This window comes from Alligator mississippiensis, chromosome 13, assembly GCF_030867095.1.
Source record: "Alligator mississippiensis isolate rAllMis1 chromosome 13, rAllMis1, whole genome shotgun sequence".
Lineage (NCBI taxonomy): Eukaryota > Metazoa > Chordata > Crocodylia > Alligatoridae > Alligator > Alligator mississippiensis.
This window is the reverse complement of record NC_081836.1, coordinates 51,670,922-51,692,209: the sequence shown is the minus strand read 5'-3', so window position 1 is coordinate 51,692,209 and position 21,288 is coordinate 51,670,922. Positions and strand designations below refer to the sequence as shown.

The following is a 21,288-nucleotide window of genomic DNA, read 5'->3' as shown; positions in this document are numbered from 1 at the left end:
GTGACTGGATAGAGGAATAATCCATTTGGTTCTGGTTCAGGCTCTTCCCCAACTTGTTGCAACTTAACGAAACTTCCTTGTATTTCCTGTTTATCTGAGTGATGAACCTATCTCTAACTTCATATGGGAGTTAAACTTAGGACAGCCCTTCAGATTTGATGAACAGTCTTCATGTATGATATGTAAATATATTCTTATTGCTGCTGTGTTTATATGAGAAGAAAATAGCTGATAAGTCTGAAGGAAGACTTTTTTTTTCTAAGTTTACTATGTTTAAAGAAAAAGCTTATTTGACTTCTGAACTGACTGGTATCCATTTTCTTTCAGATAGGGGTAAGTTACAGGCAGGCGTTAAAGCCTAGATACAAAAAAAGAATTTGGTCTAACATGGGATTTACATGTGCAAGTCCAAATTGCAGTCTTGCAAACCTGTACTCATCTGCTTCCTAATGCCAGGGGTATCTTGGTTTTCCTTGCATCTTGAAGTGCCTCGGTTTCACCAGTGCTGATTAACTCGTTGTCTGTCTTTTGCATAAGCCTGATTGGGTCCTGGAAATTTATGAGTTTCTCTGTCCTCTTGAGGGACTTATTGTGATAAACATGCTGAAAATGCTTGGATTAGACTATGTGCACAATAGGGTCTCAGCCCCTACCTTATGAAACATGAATGGGAAAGCAGGTGATGATACCAGTGCCATTACTTATATAATACTTAGAGTTCTTGGCAGGATGTGGGAGACCTGGGTTCAACCCATATCGCTTAGGAGGATGCCCTGATCCCTAGACAATAGGCCAGTGGCATTCAACCCTTTGGTGCTATGAGCCAGGTAGGGGGCTCTGGTCTGGTCCACAGGCTGGATTGGATCTTATATGCCCTTGTGCTTTTCCTCAGCCCTGCATGTTTGGATCAGGACCACAGACTGATGGGGAGCCCTGTAGGCTGCGTGATGGCACCAGGAGACGGATCTAGCTTGTGGGCCAGGAGTTGGGCACCTCTGTTGTAGGCTGTTCTGCTTGAAGCAGTCTGTATCCTCTCTAGTAAAGCTTCTTTTCTGCTGTGCAGGAAAGAATTTGAGATTCACCAGAAAAGCATAGAGATAGGACTTCATGACCCAATGACCAGGGCACTTGCCTAAGTTCTGCATAAACCGTTCTTGGAGCGGGGACAGGAATCCAGGACTCTTCCTGACCCTACCGCCTCGGAGTGTACCTACGCACAGGACTAGGAGTCTTGTTCTCTTTTTGGCCCAGTGTATCTTTGCTAGACTGTAGAGCAGCTTCAATAAAAAGTGAAGAGTGTTTGCATCCCAGAAGAGTCTGGAGTAGTGATTAGGCAAAGGAGGGAACTGAACCCAAGTTTTGTACATGTAGGGTAAGTAGTGTAATTGTAGCCATTAGGTTAAAAAGGGGCATCTAAACTTTCACTGCTTCTGGTCCTATTATAAAATAAGAGGAACCCTGGCTTGGGTTTCTGGAAGAAATGGTGTAGCCTCCTTTTTCAGTCCAGAACTTTCTCCTGTGAGTTTGAAGTAGATGCAGGTGCCTCCCTGTATTCAATTCAATTTCAATTTATTAGGGATTTTGGCTAAATGCCACGCTCCTGAAAACAACCTAACACACACATGCCCATAATATAAATAAGTTTGAACAAAGTAACCGAACTACAAATAGTATACTAAAAATAGAGCCCACCAACATCAAAACATTAACCTCCCTGCGGTGTTGAGTATGGTACCAGAGTCCTGGAAAGGGTGGGTTTTCAGACCTAACCAAGTTTCCATATTGGTTAGCTCCAGGTAGTTTCCTGCACAGTGTGCTGCATGCCTTGGTTTCTGTTCTCCCTGTATAAGCAGGCTGTGTGCCTCGCATAGCATTCAAGACCCCCTGCAGGCCAGGTGTGTAAAAGGGTGGCATTGCAGTGCTCCACTTAGCACTAGATTTTTTTTTAAGTACAGTTTTCAGTTGTAACCTAAGGACCACAGTCTCTTGAAGTAGCTTAAATACTTTTGAAAAGTTTACCCTAGATCAGCGTTTCTCACCCCATGGGTCACAACCCAAAAGTGGGTTGCAAGAATATATGAAAGGGTTGCAAACACATTTTAAAAAATGCATTCTCCTTTAAAGGAGAAAAAAGTGGGAAACTGAGGTTTTCCCCCTTGCAGGCTGGCAGAAGTCCAGCTTGCAAGGGGCTGCTGGGGAGCGGGGCATGCCTCACACTTCACACCACACGCTAACCCCCTGCCCCACATGCGGGGACACTGGGGACAGAGGGTCGGGAGTGAGGGGCACTGGGTCGGGGCTGGTCTTGATGTTTACAAATGGATCCTGGTCCAAAAAGGGTTGAGAACCACTGCCCTAGACTATAAAACTCGCACATCCTTTGGTGAAGTGTTTTGGGAATTGCTCTAAAACTGATTAGATGGCTGCATTTATTGGGTGGTGTCTACACAACATCACTACTTCAGGCGGTTACTGAAATGGGAAAACTAGGGTCCTTTTTCCTGCAAAAAGGGAACCATAGCTAAAATAAACTCCACGATTTGGTATCTGTCTCTGCATGGAAGCCATGAAAAGCAAAGGGTCACCATGTGATGATGAACTGTGTACTTAGCTACAGTTGTGTTGCTGACGGGCAGAAGTAAAACGATCTTGAGAGACAACTCCTGCGACCTTCATTTGAGAACATCTTAAGGAAATACTGAAATAGTGAGATGGTTAAGGGTTAAAACAATTTGAAAGCTGTTAGATAGAGAAGCTAGACAGTAAATGGCTGAGTGAGATAGTTTTGAGAGCTGGAGCCTAAGCAGGTGAAAGGTCACAACTGGCTTGTGTGGGCTGGAGCACTACATACATATTTGCCAAATTTAAGAGGCATGTGGGAGATAAATGGCAATAACTGACATTGTGTATTATGGATAGTGTTGCTGGAGAATAGCCCAAATCAACTATGCTAACTGCTCTACTTATTGATAAAGATTATAAAATGCAAACTTGACATTTAAATATGTACAAATAGTAACTTTCTATCAGTTGATCTGTAATATAATAGCACTGCACTATTTCTTAAAAAACCCTAACTTTTCAGATTTTTGAAGGATGATTTTGTTTGTGAGCAAGTAATTTAAAACTGTTTTTAGTCTCTCTCTTTTTTTTTTTATAGTGATTTTAATGCTATTCAGGAACGTATTATGTAGAAGAGTTAAAGACTGTATAGTCATGAGACAGTGCAGACCCCTGCAGTTCAGAAAGGTGGCCTTATGCTGTTGTCTGTTTGCTTTTAGTTATGGTGAGAGCTTCAAAAACAAGCAAATCCTGAAGGCTTCACTAGCTAATTGGGGATGGTGGTTTTTCAGTTTTTGGTTGCAGTCCAATACTGTAAAGCAAAAATATTTAAAAAAAATAAATAAGTGTGTGTGTGTACAGCCTCCTCTGACAAAGTTGTAGGTGTTTAATTGTATTCTACTTTGGTGTGATGAAGACATTCCCTTTAAACAGTTAATCTGGAGGACTGTGGAAATAAATAGTAATGCAAAAATCTTGCCTGTTTACATTGGGGGAAACAGCACTTGTAAAAACATGGCTATATAATGGTTACTGATATACTTGGATTTAAGTTCCTGGACTTCTGAGTTGTTCCTGTCCTTTCTACCTCCAATCCTACTGTTTGTTTGAAACTAAAACATCCTTACCCTTGAAGGAAAGCTGCACCTGCCTTGTTCACCTGTAATAGGAAAGCTCACAATCTAAAAGACGAATTGATTACTTTTGGGTGCTATTGGGCTCAAATACTACAGAGATTAACCTCGTGGAAAAAAGTTTTGTCTCAAACCAAATTGGAAAGAATCTTGGAAATTCAAATAGCTTTGCAGTTTAATCCATTAGAAAGTGATGAGATATTATATTGAATCTACTCTGCCAGTGCCAGAAAATTGTTTCAAGGTAAGATGGTCACATTTACTAATCGTTCCTAGTGACGTTAACAGATCTAGAGCAGCATTTCTCAACCCAGGTGCCAAGGCACCCTGGGGTGCCACTGGATCTTTTGAAGGGTGCTGTGAGGTGCGAGGAGATAAGTGAGGTGTTAGGAGATCAGCAGCTAAACTAAGCAGATAAGTGCAGACTCAGGCTTGTCTCTCTGTCTGGACTATCCCCCATTCACACTGCCAGGCTTCTCTGCAAGGAGTTAAGCACTGTAATCTATACATTAGTTTTTGAAATTGGGTGCCACTCAATTCAGAAAAGTAATGGAGCGGTGCCTCATCCAAAAAAGTTGAGAACCACTGAACTGTGGTTTGCATGGTGAATTCTAGCTACACGATTAACCCAAATAGCACTAAATTTTCAAGGTTCCTCAACACAGGCATATCAGCTGCTGACAGACATGGAAAAACCCCAAACCAGCACTTTACTGGAAGAGGCAGCGTATTAGTTTGACCCAGCTCTCCAGTGTCTGTATAGATCGTGCGCATCAGCAAGGCTTTTTGGCACTTTTATCTAAAGCTGATTCGGTCAGCTATTGGATAAAGGCACCAAAATACCCCACTGAAGTGCGTGATCTGTACAAACGTTGGGTGAGCCGAGTCATACTAACATGATGTCTCTTTTGGGCATGGCTGTCATGTGTTTTTTCATGTCTGTAAGCAGCCACGAGCTGTATCATAACTTACTTTTTGATGTGACGTTTTGTTTCTTGGGTACTGTATGAGCTCAGTGTCCCTTCTAAAACATTTGGCATGCAAGTGTGTATCCAAGTCCTTCTAAGAGCTGGGGTAGCTATGGCTCGCTTCTTTAATCTCTGGTGTCTTAATAATGATAATTGGGTAAGGAATTGCTTGATCATTTCAATTTTTAAATGGCAGCTTGTGGTGCTCTCTCTTTTATAAAAAAGTCAGTACTGTGTTTGAGAGGGCTTTTGCAGTAGCTCTTTAAATACAGTGTTTCAGGTCCAAGCTGGTGAGAGGAATAGACCAGCAGGGCTGTGTCATACCGAAGTCATATATGTAATCGGAATAATAAGTAAAAAACTTGACTAAGTTTAAAGGCTGGCATTAATCTTAAAAAGCAGCATGCGCACCCCTGGTTTAAAAAACCAGGGGCGTTGCAAAGCCAGGGAGGTGCAGTGTCACAGAGCTGGGGGGCTGCTGCCAGTAACTATGTCAGTTGGGGTCCAGGGACCCTGAATTCTGTTTCACTGGACTACTGGCAGGCCAGATCCAGCCCCTGGGCCATGTATGCAACAACTTTGTGTTGAATTCTTAAGTTGCGTTCCATCAAGGTTTTTCAGTAGTAGCACGTCACTTCAACTAATGTACGTACCAGAAAGGTAGAAAGAGATTCTGATTTCTTTGCACTGTCTGGGATGTTTCTGCTGTACTCAGTACTACAGTGCCAGAAGTGGGGGGCATATGTTATTTCTAAACATAAAATATCCCAATAAGCATCTGGTATTAGCCTTATTTTTATCTTTAATAGGTTTTTTCCCTGGTATTTGATGTAGCCCTTCACTAGAAATACATATAAGCTACACAGCTACTACGAGCAAGCTTTTCCTTCATTGCAAGAATGAATGTAGTATGTTTTGCACCTCCTTCTGAATTGTTTTCCTACAGGAATACTGATTTTATGTGGCACAGTAAACATTATGTACTCTAGGTTCTTGTTCCTTTTTATAGTGTACTCTTTGATCACTGACTTTTTTTTTTCTTTTCCTTGTTTTCCTGAATTGTTCTTTTAGGGTTGCAGGGTTCTGGTTGATGCCCGGGACAAACTAGGAATCCCTTGGCAGTACACGGAGAATGAGAAGCATGGAATGTTTTTGATGGCTTTTGAGAACAAAGCTGGAATGCCCGTAGAGCCTGCCATGTTCCAGTTGTATGTACCTGCACTGAGCGCACTGTGGCGGGATTCTGGGATCAAGGAAGCTTTTAGTCGCCGAAGCGAGTATCAGTTGGTGAGTACATGCAAGTATCTGGTAAATGGGGAGTTGTAAAAGGTGTTTTTTTGTATCTGAATATCTTTTTCAATTGGAAAAGCAGCTTGCCACTTGCAGGATTTAATAAAAACACAAGCAAGCTGTAGCACTGCTAGAAATCTGAGCATTACAGCAGCAGGAATGAGCCGTAATTGGAGCCAAACTTGAAAAACTGCATGTCAGAGGGAGTGGAATAAGTGCACGCAACTGGATAAACTAGAGCAACAAGAGAAACCAAAAAAGGCAGGGATTGTCTTGAACTAAAAATTGAGCTGCTTTGTAGATTTCTGCATAGTAGGTCACTGATTAATGCACACTTGCTTGTAACTTCCCAGTTTTGCCAGCTCGCACTGTATTGATGCTGGCAGTCTATTCCTGTTTGCAGAGTAAGTCTCTGGAAATGAATGCAGTTTCCTTCCAAGTTGTTTCTTCTTTGACTGTTCCTTTTCATTATTATATCTGTGAGTTACATTTTGGAGTGGCAACTTAAGGATGGCAATCAGCCTAAAAATAAAAACTTAAATGTGTTCCCTCCTCTCCTCCTTGGAACAGAAATGAGTTCAAATCGCAATGCATGATAGACTATACATGCATAATAGAAGAGAACATTTCTGGTGGGGGAATGTGACTGTTCTTCAAACACATACCCTCACTCTTTGACCTCATAAGCAGCTGATAGTACCTTTATATTTTCCTCTCTCAACGCCTCCATGCCACCCCAGACAATGAGGAGATCTTTGAGGGACTCTAATCCTTTTTTTGCTTGGCTGGACATTTTGTTGTTCACTCACTGTGTTTTTAAGACTTGGATATCTATTCAAGTTCAAACACTGGTGTGCTAATTTAAAATCTGACCAGTCATTCAGGCACAGAAGCTAAGCAGTTTACATAACTGGTGCTTATGCTTCATGTTACTCACTGTATTACTTCACACTAATATTTCTTTTATTAATTGAAAGGAGAGGTTGTGAATCTATAATTGGGCTTAAAAGGCTACTTTAGTGTTTCAAGATAGCAGCAAAGTAAGGAACACACTATAAATAGCATGTTAAGCACTCGAAGAAAAGAATTCACTTCTCTGCAGTTGAGAAACGATTTTGTGTCCAAGCGCTGCCAAAAGCAAAAGTGAGCCCAGTAAAATGAACTCCAGGTTGCGGTTTCTTACAGCACCGCTGTCAAGACATCACTGTTGCCTCATCTCTGAAAGAATGGGGGGGAAAAGGGGACTTTTAGGTATTTTACCCATCAACCTTCAAGCCGTAAGTATTGCTTCGTGGGGTGATGTAAAATACAGAGCTTTACACCACGAGAAATTTGTTGCGCTCAAATTGTAAGAGAACCCACTTGGTACTGTTGTGATCTGAGATTTAAACGTGAGATCTAAGTGACTGTCTCTTCCATCTGGTTAGGATTGTAGTTCTGCAGATTTGAGATTAGTTTGTGTACTTTTAAGGTCTGGAATGGGAGACTGTTACTTTGTGTGGGTGGAAGTCTGCACTATCAGTTCATAGTTACTTAAGGAGGAAATAAGTCCAAATGAATTTTGGTCCTTGTACATAGTAGTGCTTAAGATATAACCACAGCATATACTGTAATACAGTATAACACTATAATCTAGTTTATAATGGGTATAATACTAAAGCACATTGTCCTTTGCAAAATCAGAAATTACTGCTGCTTCCCCTGTACTGTGTTCTCTCATTTAGACAAATGAGCGTACGGTTATGTTTGTTAATACATTCGTACAAGGAAGGTAAGTGACCCTGTTACTCTGCTGTCTTCCAAAAGAGTGAGGGGTTTTTTTGTTTAATTCTAAATGACTTTAGAAATACAATACCATTCTTCAACTTGTCTGTCTTGTTTCTGGCAAAGCTTATGAAAACTAATGGCATAAATAAACACTGAAGGTCAAGCGCATTCCATTTCAAGAAGTTTAAGGATTTGTCTCTCACTTTTGGATCCAAAGGAATTATTGGAATTGATGGAATAGCTTTTATCAAGATGAAACAGTGATTTCTGTTTAGCTCTGTGTTCTAGCAGTAAGAATTTGTTTTTTAATTTGGGGCTGTTTGTAGTTTACAGTTAGTGGTTCCATGATGCCAAGTTTCATAACGTGACGGTAAGATTTTGTTGTTGCTGAAACAGCTTCACAAATTCTCATACCAGGAATGGCTTCTTTAAAATGGGTATAAAATAAATTTGTCTCTTTGCATTCCTGAAAAAATATGCTTTATTTTTCACAATATTTTGGAATTGCCTGAGATTTGTGCTTAAAAGAATATTGGGTGCTTGTCCAATACACCTAAATTTCCCAGTAGTAATAGGGTTGATTTAGCTAGTATAAACTTTTATTAACTGTTCTAACAACCTTATGTTGCAAGCATAGATTTACTCGCAAATAAATATTGATTAATTTTAGGGTAGAATTTTTTTCATGAAGGTGTCCAGTAAATCAAATTACATGCAAACTGGCTTTCCTAAAATACCATCTTAGCCATCACCCTGAAGAACGGGAACTCCTTTTAGACCTGAACACACTCTGAACCCCTGAGCAGTTCAGTGGTGGTTGGATTGGAAGCTCAGCCTTTTATGTGGCTCAAGATGGCAAAAGGAAAACCTTGCGATCTTTACGTTACGTGGGACTAAGTATGTGAGGTGTAGGCTGAGACAGAAGGCTGAAGTCTAGAAAGCTGTTAATACAAAATAATTTAACTTGCATATCATAATGCCTGTGAGCCCTAGCCATGATCTGAGATCACATTGATAGGCACAGCACAAACATCAAACCAAAAAGTGTGCCCAGCCCCAGAGAACCTGCAATCTAAATATAATTGTATATAACCAGTAGAGACTAGGGGAAGGTCAGGATGACAGGCTGTGGTGATTACATATCATCAGTGTGGTAATTATTGTGGTGTGTGTAAGCAGCATGGGCAAGGAAGAGGATGGGAACAAAGTACTTCCCCCCCCCCCCCCGCCCCCCCTTACCTGCTTTTGCTTTACTGATTGGTATGGAAATTGTATCAAATTGGAAAAGGGCTAAGCCATTAAAATGAGTGTTCTGCAATGATAAAGGCTTTAACTGTAGTCTCCAACTTCAAGTACAGGATTATACAGGAAATGCCAAAGCAAACAGAAGGCAGAGATGCATGCTAATGACACCGAACTTCAGCCCTCTGTTGAAGAGGGTAATGTTCTTAAATCATGCTTTCATTTGATGTTTGAAAAATAGGCTATGGATACTAGAGAAAGTTGAACCAAGTTGTGAGCTCACAACTGTTCCTTGTTTAATAGCGTGTAACTATACCCTACAACAAAAAATACTGCTTGTAACTCAACCTTTTGTTCACAGTTGTGATGACACGACTTTGAGTTGGGCCTGATCTGGAATGTGTAGGGCCTCATATGTCACCCAGGTAGAGCAGAAATAAAGCCTTACATGAGATTGTAGCTTATTTCACTAAGCTGTGAATAATTCAGTAAAATGTGAATGAGACTGTAGCTTATTTCATTAGAGTGTTATAAATGTTTTGTGGTGGAGATAGAATAAAATGTTCTTAAGACTGCAAGTAACAATTTTCAGATTAAGATGTTACTAAGCAAATTCTTTCAGAACTCCTGCTCCTTGAATGCACTCTCGATTCTTGTGGCCATGAACTTCCTGCAGTGCCTAAACTAATTGGCTTACAATAAAAAGCTGAGTGCAGGGAGAGAGGGAGCAACATATGCCGTCTATTCCCTTTAAAAAAAAAAACCAACTCCTGCCTGTTTGGTTTTTTTCAGCAAGCTAATAGTCTAAAGTAGAAACCCTTATCTGATCCCATATTGTAAATGATAGTCTAGGGCTTGTCCCTATGCATCTGTGTGTTGGTTCAGTTAGAGCATAGCTACTTAAATAGGTTCAAATAGTTCAAAGCTAGGTGTCATTTACCTAAATTGAGGAGCTAAACCTTTCCAACTAAAGATATCACTAACTGATTTGGCTAAATCCAGTGCAAACCCCAGTGATACTGCTGTTTCACTTAAATCACTAACTGAAATAGGCCTGAAGTAGGTGTTCACAGCCTCTTGTATCTGTTTACCATCTGGCATTGTACTGGTACAACTTTGTGTGTAAATGAAGCCTTATGACTGATTTTAAACAATGTTTGATTTCAAGTGGAGACTTTGCTTAACACTTGGAATTGTTCTTGAAGTGGCGTTACTAGCTGAACACTACCTCTCTTTTTTCTGAAAAGGCTTTTTTGAACTTGTTGCTTTGGTAATAGTTTTTTTCGAGTTTTTACTCTCCTATGTTTTCTCTCTCTCTCTCTCTCTCCTCCAACCCACGCTGTAGCTCAGTTCTCCTTTGAATTCTCTCTCCTTTATTTAAAAAAAAAAAAAAAAAAAAAGCACCACTTCTTGTAAGACAACATGGTGTACTGGCTACTGGCTGAATACTTTTACCTGAAAATTCTAGTGTACAGATACCACCCTTTTGTAATGCTGTAATATAATGAAAGATTTTAAGTTTAGCGATGGAAAGTTTGTTGGCAATAGAATAACTGACCATAACCTAATATAATTTAAAAGCTTTTTCTGTAGGACTACAGGAGCTGCCTCTAGGCATTTGCCACGACTTTCTGCTTCATACTCTGTGCATGAAAGTGCTGGCTGTAAATCCTCGTCTGGGTCTTTGAATCTTTCAGAACTGAGTGGGTGGATTTTACAATAGCAGTATTTTGTTTGCTTCTCTGTCTCTCTCCCTAAAGCAGGCTTACCAGCTTCGCTCTCTTCTCATCCCCACCCCCAAAGTTCCTCTGTTCCTTGTGTGCAAGCAAGTAGTTTTGGGACAAAAGCTTCATTGTCTGTTTGGTTACATTGTCAGGTCTCTGTCCTCATTTTTTAGCTACTAGAATAAGAATTCCTTTGTAATCAGTATATGACTTCCCTCCCCCTCCACGCATCTTCTGTCTGTATGTTTGAAAGGAATACATTTCCTGGAGTTATCCTGTAATATTTATTCTCTCCGAGGCCTTCAGTGCAAGCCTAGATGCTTGGATTAAATTTTCCCCCTGCCAGCAGGAGGAGACCATATTCTACGGGACTTCTACATACAAAGGAGCTTGCAATTAATTTATAAAACTCCATGTATTTCCAGTGTGAGCAGCACTGAGGAGCTAGTTTCAGCATGTGAAGAAACATCAGCTGGAGCCCAGGGTATGAGCGGTCCAGACATATTTATGTACCAACATCCCTTGAGTTTCCGCTCCCATGAATAAGTGTCCCTTTCTAGACCACAAAATGTGGAGGTTGAGACCTAGATGTAGGAAGTGTTATGAATACAGGGTCTTCAGCTTGCCTAATGTTATGGTGAAATATTTAATTTAATGCAGAGGTTCGGAGGAAGGTAGAAAGGTGGGTCGGGGGGGGGGGGGGGGGGTCGGTCCCAGTACAGATAAATGCTTCCATTCCTTTTTAGGGTCTCTAGGTTTCCTGATTCAGTATCTGATATCCCTAATTTCCTTGGATATGCTCAGTCTTGTCTTTTCTCAAGTAAAAGGAATGGCGCTTGGCTGTTACGAGAATAACTTTGCTTGCTTTGTAACAGCACTGGCTCTAAATGCCATCAGGGAAACCCTGATATAGCAAAAGAGCACTAGTGAGGCTCTGCAGCATAACAGTTCTCCTGTAGCCACAGGAAGTGTTGGCCAGCTTACTCTTTCCTTTTTCCTGCTCCAAGAACTAGTTGTGATGACAAATCATGGCAGCAGCAATGAGGTGGCCTGGAACCTACCTTCTCTCTCCCTATGGAAAAAAAAGATTAGCAGGAATCACCCCTCTTATCCCTCTGCACTTGTGCCCAAAAAGCTATGGGTAGACTAGCAACAGCCAGCCCTGTATGCTGGTGTTGGCTATAGGGTGCCTTCTAAAATTTTGCAAAACTGGCACACGCAAGCTGTGGTATGAACTAAAACATAGTTCAGCTAAGTGGGCTAGTTAGTTATAATATGGCAAAGTCCATAACACATCTAGATATCATAGCATTTGTCAAACAAGAAAAATGAGACTCTCTTGATTTTTGGTCAGTGACAGGGTTAATTATACCCCAGCACATCAGGCCTCGCTGTTAAAGCGATAGTGAGCAACCTAACTTCAGACTGGAGAACTTTTCATCTCCATTAATTATTTCTTAAAATAAAAGCTAGTGTGCTTCATTTGGAAAACACTGATTGTATAGAACATGTGGTAAATTGGATTTTAATTTCAAATCTGATGGTTTGTAACCTAACCAAGGAATACACAACCCCCTTTTTTAAACAGCTTGGAGTTATCTGCCTTAACTGTGGTCTTGGATGAGGTTTCACTTGAATCTGTTTCAAAGGTTCTTGACCTCTTTTGTAACATGGACCACAAATTTTTTATGCTATGGGCTAACTTTTCCATTCAGGACCACTTACTGTGAACAAACAATCCTAATTGTCCTTGAACAAGGAACAGCACTGACTTGCTTGCCGGTAGAAACATCTACCCTGTGGAAGCATCTGGAAAGTGTGGGAGAGGAAGAGCAAGCACCACAGCACTGACCAGCAGTCAGTTGTCCATAGATCAGAATTTGAGCAATCATTTGGTTCTTATGCAACTATTGTGTAACTCTTTATGTTAACATAATTCACCACAATTGAGGAGCCCTCTTGCACTAAGATTTTACTACCTAGAGATTTCCTTCTTGCAAGCCAACATTATTTTTTTTTTTTCTGTGATGTAGCAGTCTGAGTATAGGAGATGTGAGGGTTGCAAAGGTTGGAGAAAACTTTCCATTGTGCTCATTGTATTTAGGCTGTTAAGGAAAATATCCATGTGATGCCTTTTGTAGAGAGCAGATAACCTAGAGGCGCTGAATGCTAGCAGAAACTCCTCTTTTCCAAGCTACTATTTGATTGTAAACTTACACAAGAGACTTTGTAATATTGTTTATTCTGTAGCTTTGGCTTTTTTTTTTTTTAGTCCAGTTACTTTATATTTTTATATAAGTCCATAGTGACGTGACCAATTCTGATAAAAATGTGCAGGACAGATAGCCACACTACTATTGATCTGAGTTTTAGCTTGGTAGACAAGGTGCCAGTAATGCGGGTTTGTTTTTTTTTCATGCTTAGTATTTTTAATTAGGACTGTGGACAATCATTCATTCATTGGAAAATTATTTTGGAATTTGCCAGGTTTTTTGGAGTTTGTGGAACTTTGAAACTTCAGTTTATGGCAAAGTTCTGCACAGTTTCATCCATGTCTCTTTGGGACACATTCTTGTGAAAGTCCATGGTATTCCTACAAGCTTTCAATTATTATAATTTTTTTTGTCCCAGGTAGCTGTGATGAGAACACGAAGAATATGAACCTGTTATCATGTCTGTAGAAAGCTCTAAAACTGTAGCTTAGAATGGTGTAAATTGCCCTTATTCATTTAAAGGGGTGTTAACTCTGAAGCTGAAATTAAAATGTGAATGCTAACTGCTGAGCAAAGCATTTTAGTTCAGCATTTCTTTCATATCTGTGAAGAGCTTATATGCTGAATAGCATCTCTCTCAGGCATCCCTGGGAGATGATATTTGGGTTCTAAATGGAGTAGAGTCAAGTACCACTACTCTTCAGTTTGGTTCCTGGTGTGATGTGCCCAAAGTTACATAGCAATTAAGGTATTAAATGCTCTAGATAAGGGCTGTTCAACTGCTGGACTGGCAGACCATATCTGCCCCCCAACAGGTTAACCTATGGCACCTATGGCTTGTGGTCCCAGCCACTGCAGAGTGGGATTTAAACCTGCGCTAAGTTTAAATCTTGTTTCTGAGCCCTTTTCCTGGGTCTGCAAGACCACAGTATTTCCATGGACATTACTTAGCTTGTCTCATGAGTTGCCCAGAAATTATAGTTGGTTAATTACTTCTCTGTATATAGGTAGTCCTCAGAATTACAGCACAATTGATTCCTGAAAACGGCGTCTTAAGTCAAAATGTTGTAACTCGGAACCGATTTTTTTTCCCCCCCCATAGGAAACAATGTTACAAAAGTGGGATTGGTTCTTGAACTAAGGCCCAATACCCTGTTTTCACCAAAAATAACCCAGAATTTTGTACTTGATCAATTATAAATGGGTAATATAGCTATATTAATGTATTTATATTGTAAATAGCAGTCATATTGATTTGGAAGTACTTACTTGAGGTGAGTTTGCTGGACTTCTTGAAGGGCTCTTGGTTGGACTTTTTGAAGGGTTCTTGGCTAGATTCTTCTTGGGAGTCTTGGCTGCAGGTTTTTCTGGAGTCTTGTCTGCTTTCTTTAAGAAAGTGTCTAAGGAAGTTTGGACAGATGTTCTCCAGGGAGATGGGTGACACAACTACTTGTTCGCTGTCATGGCATCACATCAGATCAAGTGTTGTAAAGTCAAAAATGACATCACAAAGTTGAAACGGTGTCAATTTAAAAACGTTGCAAGTACGAAATGTCACTCGAAACGTTATAAGTTGAGGACTGCCAGTATAACAATGTAGAGCATTGCGGCTGATCATTAGCAGGTAGTACTAGTATTTGGAATTTCTGGCTTGATCACGCTGCCTCTAAGACAGCCCAGGAAGGCTTTTTGCACAAAAATCCTACAAATATGAACTTCGAAGTGAAAATACCTTTTTGGTATGTTTGGGGAAGCGGTGATTGAAAGTCTTCACTTGTGTCCTGTTTCCAAGTATCTTTAGACAAAATAAAACTGCAAACTGTTGCATAGACTACTGTGATTATTGACTAGCTTTGCCAATTGGCATCTGTAGAAATCTAATGCTGACATTCGACAGCCTCCCAACATATTTATTATTTAAGAATAATCATGAAGTGAGTTCAGCAAACCAGTGGAGCGCTAACAGAAGAGTTCCTTTTAGTAGCATATTTCTTCAGCTGTTGCCAGCACTTACTCAGCCACCCCAAGAATAGCCTTAGGTTCTCCTTCTAATATGTCCTGCAGGTTCTTGAGATTTAGGCTCAAGATGATGGAGAGGAGGCTTCAGAGTTGAGGACCCCCTGGCCACTTTGTACAAACTTCTGCATATTGCCTGTTACAAAGAAAAGAACTCTTGGTTTAGGCATCTTGCTTCTACCACGTGTGCTGTGCAGAATCGTGGAGAGAGATCTTGCAGGATCGAAAATAACTCTGCTGAAAATCAGCTGGAGTCCAGACAGGTTATGAAATACTGGTGCAGTACTTTTCCTGTGGATAGAAAGCTTCTGTCCTGGCTCCCAAATTGGAGCACATGCAACATGGAACTGCTTAATTAGCTGAACAATCTTAATGGCTAGGGACAGAAGTTACACGCAAACCGGTTTAAGTGATCAGAAATTGGTTTAAATCTGTAACAGAACAGAAGTTCAGTGCACATTAAACCAGTTTCAAAATGGCCTAAACTGGCTTAAAATAAACCTGGTTAAATGTAGTATCAGACTCTAACTGATTTGGGTCAAACTGGTTTATGGAACTTCTCTCCTAGACTCCTTCCTGGTTTAAATTAAATCAGAGTCCCCCAGCTTCCCAGCAAGCTTTTCAGCCCCGGGCTGGGCTGTCTGCTCCAGAGAGCAGGGCTGGCCCCACCCCTCTGCTCCCTAGCCAGAGCTCTGGCAGAGACTGCAGGCAGAGCAGGGTTTGCCTGACTGCCACCTCCCCCCTCCACTTGCTGCTGAAGCTGGGATTCCCTGCCTCCCTCCCCTCTCCCACAGCACAGACCCCCAGCAACATGGACCCCAGCTGGCATCTGGTCACGGTCACATTGCCCCCATGCTAGCTAATGCTGAGAGGGGGGTGTCTATGTCCAATTTAATTGGAACAAAGGCAGACCAAATGATGTCCACTTAAGGCTTTTTGGAATTAATCAGCAGGTCAGCTGATAATGTCCTTCCATTCTTCCTTACAAATGCCTTGGAAAAAGCTGTTTAAGAAGAGCTTGAAATAATGAGAAGCTTTTGTTTTCTTGCTGGGCTGATGAGCTTTGTGTTCTAGTAAGCTCTGTGCTGGTTAGCTTCAAAGGCCACAATCTGACATTGCTCAACAGGGGACAGAGTGGTGTGAGTAATGACCTGGTTTGCAATGCATGGGACTGAGAGTGCAGTCAGCTTGCTGCAGACAGCATGAAGAAGCAGGGAGAGGGAAATTGGAAACGCTCAGTATCATCAACGGATGCACGCATTCCACACAAGCAGTCCTACCTTCTCCCCACCCCCCTTTGTCTCAGAGTGCTAGCTGGGGGCCAGGGTCTGGCAACACTCCTGCCCCTTGAGAAGCAAGCGGGGGGTGGAGGGGAGCCTGGTGAGGGCTTCTTCCCTCTCCCCTTCCAGGCGCACCCTGGCTGGGGACTGTGCAGACTAGGATGGGGGTTAAACCCCTTCTTAATCAGAGCATCCTGCTGGGGGCCAGCCACACCTTGCCTCTGCTCAGCATTGTTGAATGGAAGAGAGGGCTCGCACTAGCACCCCCCCCCCCCGGCTTCTAGCCTGAGCCACCGCAGGCATGTGCCTGCATTTCCTGAATCAAAAGGGAATGTCTGTGTACTTCCAGATTGGTTCAATCTCTGCAGGTTAAACTAACAGGCAAAGATTGAATCAGTTCAGGCTCAGGCTTTTTTGACTGTCTGTCCTTAGCCAATGCGACTGTTCCCTGCACTAGCAGAGGCCACTTAGTAAATTTACACGTAAAAGTATCCCAGGGAAATTTAATTGTTTTTTAAAATAGTGCATAGAGAATGGGGGATACCAGTAATCCTTCAGTGGTATTCAAGCTAGATGGTAACTTTTATGTGTAGCTTCCAAAGGGTTCAAGTGTAAAGCTTTGCCGCTTCTACTTAGGTTGTAGGTTCTTGAAGGTGAAAAGCCTTGCAGACTTGTGATCCCAGATTTTTGCTTCTGGCTTCCCAAGGGCCACCGAGTCTTTACTTTTGATTTTTTGGTATGATCAAAGTGAACAGAAAGTGAAGTTTGTCAGAAAAATCCCACCTAGGGAATGTGTGGCCATGATTTGAGTCTTGCAACATGATGGCCATACTTCTCTGAAACATACCATTATCTTCTCACATGTAGCAATTACCTGACAATAAGCTCCCTAAAATTAGGGTGCATGTTTTAAGCAGGGAAGCTGCTTTCTTTGCTGGAAAATAAGCAGGCTTGGGGACACTACACATGTCGTGCAGGTGCCAAGATGGCTGCTGCTTATGTCTACTCAGCAAACTGCAAGGGCCAAGTCTTTTGTTTTAAGCCTGTCAGAGCCATGGCTATTGACTGAGCACTGTAGCTTGTGCCCAGAGCAGCAAGCCATTGGTAGTATTTTGATGAGACTTGTGATGTAGAAATAGCGCTTTATTTGCAGGCAGTTATTAAAAAAGAATTACTTTAAAGAAATAAGTCTTGCTACTGTCCTTTGTAAAGGCCTGGAGTTTAAGCTTGTGTAACATTTAGAAAAAGTCCTCCTGGAAATCTACCATGATCAGGAAGTGTGGCATTGCAGGAGACTAGGCTGCAGCACTGGGAAGTTCCTGATGCCACACTTCCTGGGCACTGTATTTTCCCAGGAGGATTTACTCCATATGTCACCCAGTTGGCCATGACTCTGGAAAGAGTCCCATTCTGCATGTTTCTGCAAGTTGCATGTTTTCTTTGGGGGGGTGTTGGTGTGCAACAGTACTTCCAGTCATGGTATTCCTTCTTACTCTTACTGACTTTTGCTCCTTTTCAAGAATAAGTTTGTCTTTGTAGCTTACTTCTAAGGACCGTTGCAAAGGGCTGGACAACTCTATAAACTTCAAGTTTGCCTACTGTACCAGTCCTGGATCTTTCTTCATGTGGCTGCAGCGTGCTTCTCACAGCAGCGCATGGTCCAGCACTTCTGCTGAGACTGAAGAACTACATTAGGATTTTGAGACTATAGCTGCATTTCCCTTCCCCTCCCCCCCCCCCCCCCCCAAAAAAAAAAAGGTTTAATTTTTATTAGGCATAAAACAGTTACAGGAACACTCTATATTCCATTTTTGCTGAAGTGTCTTTCTAAGTCCTAATTGATGCTACTCTAAGTCTGGCAGGTTTTTCTTGAATATAAGGATTTGTTCAGAGCAACTACAGCTGTAATTAATCTTCCCATTCCCACCAAGAAAATGCTGGCACACGCTGTGAGAAACAAGGGAGGAAACTTCAGCTCAGACTGTGAGCCAGTACCCAACTGTTGCTAAAAACCACTGGAGTAGTTTCTGGTCTTCTCTTGTATATAATAAAGCTCAACTCTGTACAGCTAGAAATCTAGTTTTGTGGGCAGATCTTAGCTTAGATTAAGCAGTTAGGCATCTGTTCAGAAAATGATTTAAAACGGAGGCTCCAAAATTGACAAGTAATCTTTTTCTAGAGACTCCCGTTTCGGGAATGTGGCTGCATCTCGGGAGCAGGGAAACGAGTCAAACTTTAAAGCTGGGAGTTCTGGGTAACTAATGGAATTAGGTCCGCTACTCCCACTGAAATGCAATGGGAGTTGTGGATTGTCTCCCTTTTATGCACACATGGATTAACTATACTAGACAGACACTTAGACCACAATGTAAACAGCCTTTCATAGTAAGCAAGACCTGCTGATCAGACGGGAAAGTATAAACTGAAGTGCTATAGCTGAATGATTTGGGCTTACTACTTATAGTGGTAATGTCCTTGCTTCACTCTAAACTGTGACAAAATAGGAATAATAGAAGCATCCAGGGGATGGGTGTGGAACAGAAATCGATGAACACACAAAAAGCATACAGTACTCTAGTGTCATAGCTCTGACAGAAAAGGAAAATGCACGTAAAAAATTCCTTTTTTTTTTTTTTTTTCTATTTTGAAGTCTTTAAAGCCTTTTATAATGGCAGACATTTAAGATCTGTCCCCATGTTTTGGACTAGGAGACTTTAAAAAAAATTTTAAATCAGAAATGTACGAGACGGCATTAAAAGTTGCATTGATAGTTCTGGTTAAGAGAAGATTCCTTTTTGCTGATCTAGGAGTGTTGCAGCTTCGTATTTTGGTGGTGTTTCCTCGGTTCCCTCTCCCTCCCTCATTCATCTTGCTTTCTCCATATTTGATAACATGAGGTACCATTGCACCCCTAATGTAATCAGAGGTAACTAACTTTTTGATCTTGTCAGAACACAGTCCCATTAAACAATGATGTAGCACTTTTTAATTATGTGTATTTGTTATTCATTTCCCACATAATTGCACTAGAGATCCAGATAAAATGTGGTTCATCTGTGCTGAGGTTGGTGTTTTAAAATAAACCAGACTGCAGACTGACCACATTAATCTCAAAGCACTGGCTAAGAAACTGGCGTCTGCAAGTGGAAGCTGCTATCTTTTGCTGCTCCTATACCATCAGTTCCTTTAAGGCTTTCCTTTTTTGTACCTTAGACCTAATGCAGTTCTGCAGGATCACTCTAAAATCTATGGAGTCTCCTAAATCAATTCACCTTTGCCATTATTTTATTTAATTAAAGATTACCATGTTAATTATAATTTATTCCAACCTAAGGAAAGCCTTTTCGGTGTAACATTTCCAGGCTTTACTGACTGAGTTTCAACTAGAAACACATTTCTTAGGGACCATAGAGTTAACCTAGTTATGCCAGCTCTGCCTTTTTTTAATTGGATATGTAATGTCCTAATACTAACTCTGCTATAGTCATTCTTGCTTTCCAGTGACTTAGCCCATAAGAGACTGCACTGTATTTACATCAGAATTTTTTTTGGCAAGCTCTCTTGTCCCAAATTTTGCTTGTAGTTTGTCATGGAACAGTTTAATACTTTCAAAGACTCGAATGCCATGTTTACCTACATGTGTGATCCTTTTTTTTTCCTTTGGAAGGACCATTTTCTGTGACTTTTTATAGAACTGTATGTAGATTTTTGAAGTCCAGCTGTGCATGCAGTTCTAGATTTTGCTTTTTGCAAGCACCATTATAACTTCAATGGAAAGAACTGTTTACTATGGGGGTTTCACCCTGTAATTTTCTGGAAGGGTGCAAAAACATTATGTATGATGCCTACCCAGCCCCACTGATGTATTCCAGAAAGTCAAGGTCTTTTGTGTCATCTGTACACTTACCTAGCTAAATTAGCATTCCCTTGTGACTGGTTGCTCTTCATCTCCACTATCTCTTGCTGTCATGCAAAGCGGGTGGAAGGTGAAAGTCAGCCCTGTTCAATGGGAAGCTGAAGCAGAGTGTTGGAGGAGCAGTGGTGGCAAGGATGAAGGCTCTGAGGTTGGCAGCGTGCTGTGGGAAGCAGAGAGTTGATGGGTAGTTCATTTTTCTTTAAGCAGTCTTTTTGGAGAAGGCCAGAAAAATGCAAAGCATCAGGCAAACGCAGTGTCCCTTTCTTGAACTAATATATCATGGTGAAGCCTGAGCATTTTCTCTAAAGAAACTAGGGCTTAAGTACAGACATTTCGGGGTGCTAAGGGGAGGTTGAATTGATTCAAAATGGCTGCCCAATATCAGGTAAGTTAGGATGGGGGGGGCTAGCCAGGGTGTTGGGGGTCATCTGTGGGGTTGGGGGAGTGTAACCTGTTGGTGGAATAGCAGGGGGCAGGCGCAGCCTTTCAAGGGGTGGGATAGGGAGGGCAAGTGTGACCTGCAAGGGATGGGGAAGGCAGGCATGGCCTGTGGGTGGGATGGTGTGGAGTGAGCTCTTCCCCCTTAATGAAGCTACACCCCCCCCCCCCCCAACTGGGGCTTACTTGCTTGGCTCCAGCAGTAGCAAACACTGATAAAAGTGGCTGCACCTGAAGCAGCTTGTGGGATGGGGGCTAAGAGTGCTGGCTGGTCGGAAGGCAGGTGTGGGGGGTACAGAAAATAAACTAATGGGGGGGGGAAGGGAATGAAAAGCTCCTTTGGAAAATACCAGTTGGAATTTGCAACTGGAGAAGCCAAAAACGACCTGCAGGCAGAGATGAACTTGTAAGCAGCAAGGATCTGTCCTACCTTTATCACACAGCTATTGTTTAGAAGCTGATTTCATTATGAGAATGGATATGTGAAACATTTGAATAGTAGGGTCAGGGTCTGTGCTGACTAGCTGTGCTAGAAGTGTGCGAGGTGCTTTATAGCTACAAAGCAAGTGGAAGAATAAGAAGCTAATCACTTGTCCCAGATCCTGGTGAACACCCCTGATAAACTTATAGGTGGCCACCAAATTGCCCCTGAGCCAGCCTGGGAAAGCACAGGCTCAGGGGTGATCTGATGGCTACCTATAAGTTTATCAGGGGTGTTCACCAGGATCTGGGGGAACGT

At 41.7% G+C, this 21,288-nt stretch overlaps 1 protein-coding gene across 1 annotated transcript in view; it reads left to right on the top strand.

Moving 5' to 3' along the window:
• Positions 1-21,288, top strand: part of GNA12 (G protein subunit alpha 12) — a 62,543-nt gene that overhangs the window by 16,195 nt on the left and 25,060 nt on the right. Inside the window, exon 2 of the mRNA XM_006260636.4 lies at positions 5,735-5,950. Within this exon, the coding sequence (XP_006260698.1) occupies positions 5,735-5,950 (216 nt within the window). The remainder of the gene's footprint in view (positions 1-5,734; positions 5,951-21,288) is intronic.